At 44.1% G+C, this 11,013-nt stretch overlaps 1 protein-coding gene across 1 annotated transcript; it reads left to right on the top strand.

Annotated features, from left to right (window-relative positions):
* Positions 1 to 210: 210 nt before the first annotated feature.
* On the top strand, positions 211 to 10,797 carry TNFSF15 (TNF superfamily member 15). Its single transcript, XM_088466502.1, has 4 exons — positions 211 to 425; positions 2,702 to 2,729; positions 9,181 to 9,228; positions 9,933 to 10,797. Exons 1-4 carry the CDS (start codon positions 231 to 233, stop codon positions 10,349 to 10,351), a joined length of 690 nt encoding a protein of 229 aa, XP_088322628.1. The 5' UTR covers positions 211 to 230; the 3' UTR covers positions 10,352 to 10,797.
* The last annotated feature ends 216 nt before the right edge of the window (positions 10,798 to 11,013 follow it).

The raw sequence follows: 11,013 nt of genomic DNA on the forward strand, positions 1-11,013 counted from the left end.
ACTCTGGGCAAATGCCAGAAGCATCGATGAAAGGACTACAGTAGTATCGACCGTAGGCGAGACACTCCCTGCAGACAGGATGGGAGGGGAGGAGCAGTGGCCACGCACATGGAAAGCCTGGGAGCTGGTGCCTATTTATTGCCCGACCAGAGTAGCAGTAAGTAACATGCTGGATGTGTCTGGACTCTGGGTCCTGAGCTGGACTCTGGAGCAACAGCTGAGCAGTGACAATGGAAGTGAGCGTTGACATGTTTCAGGAAGAGGATCGCGTTACTCATTGTAACAGGAGCTTTCACCTTGCGCAGGACAGGAGCATTAGGAGGCTGCAGTGGGCTGTCGCAGGCTGTGTGCTCTGCATGTGCGCGTTCATGTGTCTGACAGCATACAAGATAATCGGTGGTGACCTTTTTTACTGGAAAGACAAGGTAATAAAAGTTGCATGGAAAAGTCTGCAAAATCTGATGTTAATGTAGTTACTAATAATTAATTGGACATGTGTATGCACTCTCTTTTCAGGGTAATAAATTAACTTTCTTGAAAATCCTTAAAATTACTGGGGGCGGAATGTGGTACATCCCGCATCTCATCAGGTACATACTGAGCATTGTGTACCTGATGGAAGGGGTCATGTTGGAGGGTCTGCAGTGTCAGTTTCCGCTGCCAGAGATTTCTTTGAAATACATAGCAACAGTTCATACAATTATGCAGAAACCATAGTTTCAACATAATGTTTGAAAAAAGCTTGCTATATAGGCCCCTAAAATCTACACATTTAAGGTGATGTCACAGAGGCAATTTAAACATAAAAGGGTATTAAATTGCTGGCAATGTCCACGAAGAGCCACTGGAACACAGCAACCTAGCGACCACTAACTTTGGCAGCTTTCCCTCGCACCCCATTATAGAGTGTTCCAACACTCTGTTCTAACTCAAACATCACAGCCAACAAGCATGGGTATGCCGCTGGATGAACCACGGTATAGTAGCGCAAGATGTTACTACGGAACATTGTGGATAATTGAGTCTCCCGCTAGCAATCTTTCAACATGTCAGATTTTACAAACATAAGTGATTCATTTATTTTATCCCTACAAATTCAGTATTTATTGGATATTGGGTCTCATTCAGACCCGCTCGCAGGCGCTGAGGTCTCGCAAGCGGGTCGATGTTGAGGCCCTGCGCACGCGCAGTGGCCGCACTGCGCGTGCGCAAGGCCCGAAGCGAGAGAAAAATTCTCTCGCTCCGGGGCTCACTACAAAAAGGGGCGGCTGTTGATGGTGATCGACAGCTCGCATTGTTTTGTAGGCTTGGTGGCTGGCCAAACGGAGGCGTTCCTAAAGGAACCCGTGATGTCAGTGGTGAGCTTCCGGCACTATTAGAGCCAGAAGCTCACTGGGGCTTGCGGCAGACGAGACCCTACCACAAGGGTCTCGTCGCAAGCCCCGATGGTCACGATAGTCTTGACCATCGCGACCATCAACCTGGCCACTCGCTAAAGCTCAACCCACAGCTTAGCGAACGGCCAAGAGGCCGGCTCTTTACAGAGAAGCGGCCGCCCTCATTCAGAGCGAGCGCTCTCATTTTGCGAGCGGCTCTGAATGAGGTCCATTGTTTTATTAATCAAATGTCGTGTCTTGTAGAAATCTATATATTTGTTTATTAAAATTTACTTGTATAGCGCTAGCATATCGTGGTTGTGGTGGTTATTTTTTCTGTTTTGTTTTTGTTATCTGATGCTGCAGCATTGGATGGGAAATGTGGTTTCCTTGTCATAATACTCTCACTGCTATAGCAGTTTTGTGTGATAGGGGAAAAAAAACCTTTCCCATTCAATGCAATGTATCATTGCCTGAGCATTTTATATCATCAGACCGCAGTGTTCTTCTGCTTGGAAAACCATAGCATTGTAAAACTCCTGAGTGCTATGGATGAAAAATGTAATCGGTTGTTCAATTTTAGAGACCAAGGAAAACATTAGCTACTTCACCACGATACAGATGAACTATTTTTTTTTTACATTTTTATGAAAAACCTTCATTTGCGTACTTGGCTACAAGTGACATTAGGATCAGCGCTATACAAATTACACAGGTTCTCAAAGGAAAAACACATCACAGAAATAAACACGCTGTGCGTAGCCATATACTATGGGCCTGATCCCGCAGCGATCGCAACTGTGATTATGCACACAATCAGCCATTGTTGCATTGTATGCATCGCAGTGCGCGAACACTCCACTGTGATCGGGACTGCGATCGCAGTGACTACGCATACCCATCTCAGATGATTGATAAAAAGTACTATTTTGGGGGTTGGTCGATGAAACGCAGGCGTGCCAGTGCGTTTGAACGCCGTTGCAGGGGCAAGCATAAATTAGGCACTGTGATGCCATATGCAGCTTGGGCTTTCACTGCGTGTGATGATGATAGCAATTCCTGAGTAAGGTCAGAGCTTGTGCAAGTGTGAGGCTGCGATTGTACTCGATGTTACCAATGGTTTTGCAGTCTTGCTTAGTATTATGGATGTGTGTATGGCATTGTGATCGCAATCATTACCATATCTTCGTGCGTGCGTAATCGCTATTGCGATCTGTACTGAATCAGGACTTATATGTGATCATTTGTGGATTGTTTAGGGGGGGGAATATTGACTAATGAAAACATTTTGATTTGAATTTCTTTTTTTTTTTTTTCCATACCAGGTCCAAAGTGAACCTTCCAAAAGCGTGGGTATGTGTCCTATTCCTGTATTTTACTTATTCCTCTTTTGTCAAACTGTGACATCATGTACCACACACAGCCTGTCAGTATCTGGTTTCAAGGCTATACAACAGATTGATCATGTTTAATTAAAACAAATTAGTACAAATGGCTAATGAGCTTAATGGAGCATACACACGGTCAGATTTGTCAGATGAACGATTTGAACGATTTTTGACTGCATTAAAATGAATGGAAATCGTCCAAGTCTGACAGCAAACACATCAGATTTCAGATATCGTTATCTGACCATCGGGAACGCGCATCGTTCAAATCGTTCATCTGACAGATATGTCAGATTTTCAATAAGCTATGAAAGACTGAACGATTTTTTAAATCGTTATCGTTCAGATCTGAAGGAAAAATCTGACCGTGTGTATGCACCTTTAACGTTTCAGTGCAGCTTAATAGGCACTGTCATCAGATTTACAAAACAAACTCCACTTCCCCATCTTAATTAGACACCACCACTACGTAGTACTGGTGTCTACTTAAGATGGGTAAGTTGGGTAAACGTTGAAACTAATTGAGTCGGTTTGGAGAGTCCTTTGTATGCCGCACCTCCTGGGACATAGGACCTCATTCAGAGTCTGTGGCAAGCGCTGAGCACTCGCAACCGTCTCGATGTTTTGGTCCTGCGCACACGCAGTGACCAAACTGTGCGTGCGCAAGCCCCGGGGCGAGAGAGAATATGTGTGTGTGTGTATATTATATATATATATATATATATATATATATATATATATATTTTAAAAAAAATTTTAAAGGCCGACAATGAATTAATAAAGTAGTTTTTCATTGGTTCAGTTAATCAGATTCAACAAGTTTAATTAATTATTAACTGGTGTAACCTAAGCATTAATATCAAGGTGTGACAGGTTGCGTTAGACATGCCCCACTCACAAGCACCAGCCTATTTTCTCCATACCATTTGTTTCAACTAAACATGGTCAATCTGTTTTATAGCCTTGAAACTTATCACGCAAAAGTGTGTGTCCGACCAGAAGAACCCTTAAGTGAGGACACATCTGTGGTGCCTTTTTAAATACTTGAAAGCTAGTTTGGTCATTACAAATGTTATTGATAATCATAGTAAAAAAGGGGTTTAATATCCTTATACAGTATGTGCATAATTAGATCAGTAATTTTTGTGGTCTTTACTACTGGAAAAAAAATGCAAATGTGAGTTAAAGATGGGGACCCAGCATGCCTGAAAAGGTGATGTGATCTCACTGGGAGGAGGCTGACCTCATGGCAAGCCCCCGTTTCCGAGCTCACCCCCAGTACTGTTTAGATGGTGTGTGCATATGCGCATGTCATCTATTATGTATTAACTCGCTGCAGTGATTGAGTGCTCCCAACTTCATTCCTGTTCACGAGACACTGCTGTCTACGGGTGGGACAGTCCCGCTTTTCAGGCAATCAGGACGGTTGGGAGGTATACCTTATGCACTGTCGCATATGTACAATAAAAATGAGGTTCACATGCAGTTTATTTGCTTTGGAGGCATTCATATGCATTTGTGAACGCTCACAAAAAGCAAGAGCTACACGGCTTTGCCAATTATTTCATTCCAACTCTTGCTCTACATCAGTGATTCCCAACCTCGTTCCTCAACGCACACTAACAGTCCTGGTTTTAGTGATATCCATGGTTGAGCACAGATGGTTAAATTAAAATAACTGAGGTACTAATTAAGTTACCTGTGCTCAAGTATGGTTATCCTTAAAACCTGGACTGTTAGTGTGCCTTGAGTACCGTGGTTGGGAACCCCTGCTCTACATGTAGCAGCTAAATCAAAATACAGTAGGCCATATAATTAAATGGTAAATGTTTGGTAATGTATTAATTTGTCAGAGAACCCCCTACCCTTCAAATTCCTCATCGGGCTTGTGTTGGTTTCCACTAACATAGGGGCATAACATGTATTGGATCACCCTGCTATGGTGATATCCAGCCCCAGGTTAGATGGCCTGGGCTGGGTCCTAATACTAATAGCATGCGGTTACTACTAACCAGTGTGTTGTTCTTAATGGAAACCAGTCCGAGTTTGGACTGTGCAGAGTGCAGAGCTGGCGTTGTTATAGGGAGGGTGCAAAGAAACAGTTTGAACCCTTCCCATGTACTATACATCTCTTTGCTGAAATGCACTGGATTTCTTCCTGGCCTATATGCAGAATGAGAATTTGCCTAAAATAGTAAAAATATGTTACTTCAACATTTCTATTGAAATAATATCCACTAAAACCCTGATTCACAAATTCAGTTTCATATCATAAACATCCATAATAGATAATGCAAAGTTCTCACTAGGCACCCTACCACAGAATGACAGAAGAATTAATTTACTGGCAGTTAAGCCAATCACAAGCTGTTTCCTATGTCAGCAGCAATGTAATTGTCTGTCGGTAAGGGGAGTACAGTAGGTTACCTGCTTTGATCATACATTAATAAGGATTAATTTGATTGCTGTGGGTAAAAAAAAAAAAGTAACAAATGTGATTACTCCACACATTCAACTTAAGCGAAACACAATTGAAAGAATGAGGCATTGGAAAGAATGGGCTATGAACACTTTTGTTAACCCCTTTTAGGCAGGGGCATATTCCAGGGCCCCTGGGTCCTGGGGGGTCCACACCCTGCACCCATATTTGTTTATAAAAGCGCCATTTTCCCGGAGACCCCCACAGTGCGCTGCCCAAGAGAAGGGGGCCTAAACGGAGGCTGCACACAGGCCCCCTCCTCTTAAAACGCCCCTGCTTTTAGTTATGTGCGTAATGTGCTTGCATAGAGAGCAGACTGTTTAAGTGAGGGGGCATGCTTTAAATGCACTGAAATGGAGCAAGGAGCAAGAAGCATCCAAAAAACTGAAACTTGCACACAGTCACAAGCAGTGCTCGAAGTGGTAATTTAGAGGTGTATGGAGACTGAATCACCCCCCCCCCCCATGGGCCCCTGCTTCCATATCACCCCATTGTACTTCTAAACCCCCCCCACCCCACCCTCACACTTCTCCATACCTGCACCCCTCTCTCACACCCTGCGCTTACTGATTCCCTCTCTCTTTCACCCCCTACAATGGTTAGCCTGTCTCCCCCTCTCTCTATTCCCTCTCTGACACCCTCCCCTCTCTCTAATTACCTCTTACCTGCGCTGCTGGAGTGGAGCCACCGGGATCCTCTGGTCTACACTGCAGTTTATCTTGCGCCGCTACGAGCCAATGAGAAGCTGCCATTTGGCAGCTTCTCATTGGCTGGTGGCTGCGAGCCCTGCGATTGGCAGGCGGCCGCGATTGGCTGGCGGCTGCGAGCCTCGTGATTGGCTGGCAGCCGCCCACTGCGTGGTGCTTACAGTGCAGCCGGGACCAGGTACTGTGTCCCGGCTACATGTCAGCGCCTCCGCTGCCGTGATTGAGATGTATCCCCTGCGGGACACATCTCTACACATTGCTGCCACTGTTCCAGCGCTGAGATCCCACGCTGGTGCATTCTTGAAGTGGGGCCGGGAAGTGGCGGTATGTCATACCGCCGTATACCGCCCCACATCGACCACTGGTCACAAGTAGAAATCTGCACGCTTTCCACTTGTATTAAAAGTAGCAGCATTTAAAAAACAGTGGCCAAGGGCCCTTAAAATGGCTATTCCTCCATAATTACAGCTAAAGGTACATCAAATGTTTCTAGAAAACTCAATACCTAACTGTTACTGCTAAAAGCATTCTTATGGGTTAATTTACTTAGAATCGTGCTGGTCCGAGATTGCATTCGCGGTGTGTCTTGCCATTTTTTTAAACTCAGAAATTTACTAAAGGCAAACACAGGAGTGTTTTCTTGATCCTGTATGCCAAACACGGGCGTAAACTGCTGAATCGTCTTTGTGAAAACTGCCGCACATACAAGTAGAAAACAATACGCCTTCGGCTAAACACGGACAAACTTTACATAGACATCAGTGATGCACTGGTATTTACCATTAATCGTATTTACAAATCTGACCGTAAATTTCGCAAACTCTGTGCCAAAATACAAGTTTTAATACACCACCTCTTGGCCAGCGTGTTTCACATGTTTAACCACTTTAGATCACTGTGCACACAATTTTCATGCCTATAAAAGGGGAACAAGCTGCTGCATACATTCCTCTGATTACATCATGGCTGAATTCAGCAGTTTTACTTTGATGCAGGGTGCTATGGGATTTCTGAGGCTCTACCACCAGGCTGAAAGGATCCTGGAGCAAGAAACTGAACCAGGTCAGCAGCTTATGGAGGTTCCGTGGAGGCTGTTTTTTTGTTTTTGTTTTTTTTTAGAGGGCGTTTGAACCTGAACTCATTGGTATGAGGATTTTCATGGACTCATCATATTCCAGATAGTGGGACACATAAGGAGAACCACCACCTGTGTGGCGGGCCTTCACCCCTTCGGACATCAAAGACTTCACCCTGCGCTTGATTTCTGAAAAGTGCTTTTTGCAGGTCTTTTCATTCCTGCGGACGGGCCCCTCTACATTAACCTCAGACACCACCTTCTCCCATATTGCATTTTTGTGGCCAGTGGAGACTCTGGCTGCCTCACAGCGAAATAACTGCCGGTCGTGCTTCATTACCTCACTGACCAGAGCCATGTTCTCCACAAACGAAACTTGATATTGCGGCCTGACCTGGTGCGCTGCACGGGCACATCATCATGGTCACCTTAACTGGTCTGGGGATCCTGGGCAGCCACCTCCTCCACCTGACTACCCTCTGCCACTGACCTCCTCCAAACAAAATACACAACACAGAAAACACTCCATAGACACACACACGGAATCACTGACAAAAGACTAAAAAATGCACAAGGACAGAAAAATTAGACAGACTCATAATAAACAACACAACAAAGCAGACAAGACTACTTACACTCACAAACACCAATAACACACCACTCTCCTCCGAACTCTTCTAACTAAACCCACGAGGTCCAGGCGGTTTGAGGTGTATTTATAAGGCTCAGGCATGTCACTGATACATGTGACTCTTTCAACCAATGAAAAACAAACAAAAGTGGCTTCTGTGTTCACCCGTATTTTGCAAACATGGACTGGAAGACGGCCGCATTGTAAAACACAGACCAAACTCAACAATATTGCATTCACCAACCGAAAACACGATACCCTGTGTTTGATCGAACTACACAGTGTTTAAACTCTGACAAACATGGTTCCAACACGATTCTTAGTAAATTTACCCCTTACTTTCTAACTTAAGTAGTACAATTCAATATTTGCAGCATATTCCCCTCCAAAACGCCCATTTTCAGGGGATACCTGCAAATATTAAGTATCACCCCAATATAGGAATGAAGGATAGCAGCAGAGATCTCCATTTCCGACAGCAGCCGCAGCCCCCATAGGTTTCAATGGGTACGGCAAAGCTGTCAGATTTACAAAGCATTCCGGAGTTTGGCCCCTGCAGCTTACTCCATCTGAAGATGATGTCGGCCACTGTAGCCTATGGGCTACATTCTACAAATTTTACCGTAAGAGGGTTTCTCCAAGACCCTCCCAGGCAGTGGTCGCCGCACATGTGTTGTCAGCAGACCATACATGCGCTGTAGTACTGCAGGGTCCCAATAGAGGAGTAACACAACGGAGCTCCTGTACTTTTTTTTGTTGTTTTTTTTTTAGACATTTAGTCGAATGTTACTACTTTTTTGCTAAGAATAATAGGTCTAAAACCCTATAATTGATAAATATGTCCCTTTAAGGACTACTGGGCCTGATTCAGAGCCGCTCGTAAGCTCCGAGCGATGTTCGCACAACTGCGTATGGGTTGTAATACGCATGCGTGAACCATTCATTGCGGTCGGAAATCGTGTGCTCGCAAAATAGCGAATGCCTGCTAATTTGAGTGACAGAATGAGGCGTTTGTGGGTGGTAACAGGGGAAGGTGCTTGAAAACGGGGAGTGGAGAATCGAACGCAGGCATGCCAAACTGTCAAAACGGGCGTTTTAAGGGAGTGCATAATTAACAAAGCAGCGTCATCGGCCACATCACTTGGTTGTCTTTTAGCCTGAACTGCTCGCATGATTGCGGTAGGAAAATCCAACCACAAGCACTGCGAGTAGTTCATACGCCTTTCGATGTACTCGATTAATCTAATAAATAGCGGAGATAACGTAGCATGCGAGCGGCCAGGGGGCGTTTTATAAAAAAATAGCGAGCGCATGTTTCGTTCGCTCGTTCAGACATAGAGGCGTCAACAGACCGCATAGAGAGAGCGCTCAATTTAAATATCCGGCCCCTTTTTCTGAACGAGCGAGCGCAAATAGCGTCCGGCTCTGAATCAGGCCCACAGTTTCAAGGATACTTGATGACTGATTTACAATATTCTTGGAATTCCTGTCATTTATTATTTTTATTATTATTATGTTTTTAAGGTACAAGCCATAATTCTGTTCCTACAAAACCCAGTGCTCATCTGACAGGTAAGGATGCATATTTTAAGCTCTAGCCCTTAAAAGTCTGCAAGTTTGAAAGTAATCAGATGAACAATTTTGCTTTTTGGAACCATTTCAGGACCTGTATAATGATTCATTCTTCACTCCCAGCAAAATATGTAAAAAAAATTATTTATAGACTATTGAAAAGTCAGGGCTGGGTTGAGCGGTATTTGCTCCTGCACATATAAAATTTTTGAAAGCTTAACTATTTTTGGTCATTACCCCTTTTACACCAAAGTTCCAGGTCTGACCCGGGATATGGAACACTTTTCCAACCCGGGACAGATCCATTTTTACACTGCGACACCGACTATGCCCGGGTCGGGACCGTTCACACCAGAGCTGGCTCTTACGGTGTTGCAGTGGATGCTTGGAGATGTCATCTCCAAGCAACACTGAAGCCGGCCATTCAGACAGCATACAGCACGATCCGGATCATCGTGACCCAGATCACGCCGTGTACACTGTTATGGTGACCCAGGAACGACCCGTGCCCAACCCTTTACACTGACCATAATCCCGGGTTGATGTGCGTTCACGTGCATCAACCTGGGATTTTCAGGTCAGTGTAAAAGGGGTATTATGAAGTCCTTAATTTATATCATGTTTTTATTTTATTTCCTCTCTCCTTGCCAAACTTTTTAATACAACTAACCATTAATATTTTTAAAATGCTGCTTCTCTCTCAGCTAAACATCAGGATGACTTACAGTCCAAAGATCTACAATGGGAGACCCAAAACGGACTGGCGTTTATCCAAGATGGAATGAAGTATGTCAACAAATCTATCCATATCCCAAAGGATGGGTATTACTTTGTGTATTCTAAAGTGTCTTTCCTTTCTGAATGCAATAAAATGCCGCCATCTAGTATATCACAGACTATCTCAAGGCTAAATGGCAACTATCGAGATTCTGAGAATCTTCTAAGTGGAATATCATTTTGCATTAAGGAAACTGGGCGAATACAACCCATCTATCTGGGTGCCCTTTTGGATCTAAGTAAAGGTGATAAGTTGAAGGTATCTGTGAGTATTGCTGTTAACCGAGTAGATATCTCTGAACAGAATACTTTCTTTGGTGTGTTCTTGATGTATGATCGTGCTTAATTACTGCTGTGAACAGACAGTCTAGCTATGAGCTATATTTTCCAAATTGTATTCATGTTAATTTATAATCTCTTAAAATCTAAACCAAAATGTCTACTTTTAGCATTCCTAAGCCGTAATTTAATGAGCAAATTCTGCTTCAAACTTTAATACTACAGATTTCATTATCAACTCAAATTCCTGCGTGACAGAACTCCATGAGAAATTACTCCGTGGTATACTAGTTCTGAACTAACATAAGCTGGTGTTATATGTTGAGATATATCTATATATTTTTTTGTTAACTAATTCCTACACGGCAGTAAACCTTAACCTGTTACTGTTATATACCTCAAGTTTCATAGTTTGTATGTCAGCGCCCTTAAAGCTTCCCACTTCCCCACACTCGAAAGGGTATGCGTTCGGCATCCCGCCGGTCAGAATGCTTACATTACTGGCGCCAGAATACCGGCATCCTGACCACCGGGATGCTGATGGTGAAATAACTGGGTTGGGGGAGGGTTGGGGTTAGACACTAGGGGGAGGGTTAGGCACTTCTGGGGGAGGGTTTGGTTTAGGGTGTGGGGAGGGGGAGGTTAGGTTCAGGCATTAGGGGGGAGGTTAGGGTTAGGCACCAAAGAGGGGGAGGGTTAGCATACCGACCAACAAGTGTCGGTATGTTA

This window comes from Taudactylus pleione, unplaced genomic scaffold (assembly GCF_031769625.1).
Source record: "Taudactylus pleione unplaced genomic scaffold, aTauple2 ptg000009l, whole genome shotgun sequence".
NCBI classification, from domain to species: Eukaryota; Metazoa; Chordata; class Amphibia; order Anura; family Myobatrachidae; genus Taudactylus; species Taudactylus pleione.

Excerpts from the sequence above, each read along its gene's own strand:
- TNFSF15 (XM_088466502.1), top strand. The coding sequence starts at position 231 with ATGGAAGTGAGCGTTGACATGTTTCAGGAAGAGGATCGCGTTACTCAT. Across the intron at positions 426-2,701 it reads TTTTTTACTGGAAAGACAAG|GTCCAAAGTGAACCTTCCAA; the intron begins GTAATAAAAGTT and ends TTTCCATACCAG. Across the intron at positions 2,730-9,180 it reads TGAACCTTCCAAAAGCGTGG|GTACAAGCCATAATTCTGTT; the intron begins GTATGTGTCCTA and ends TATGTTTTTAAG.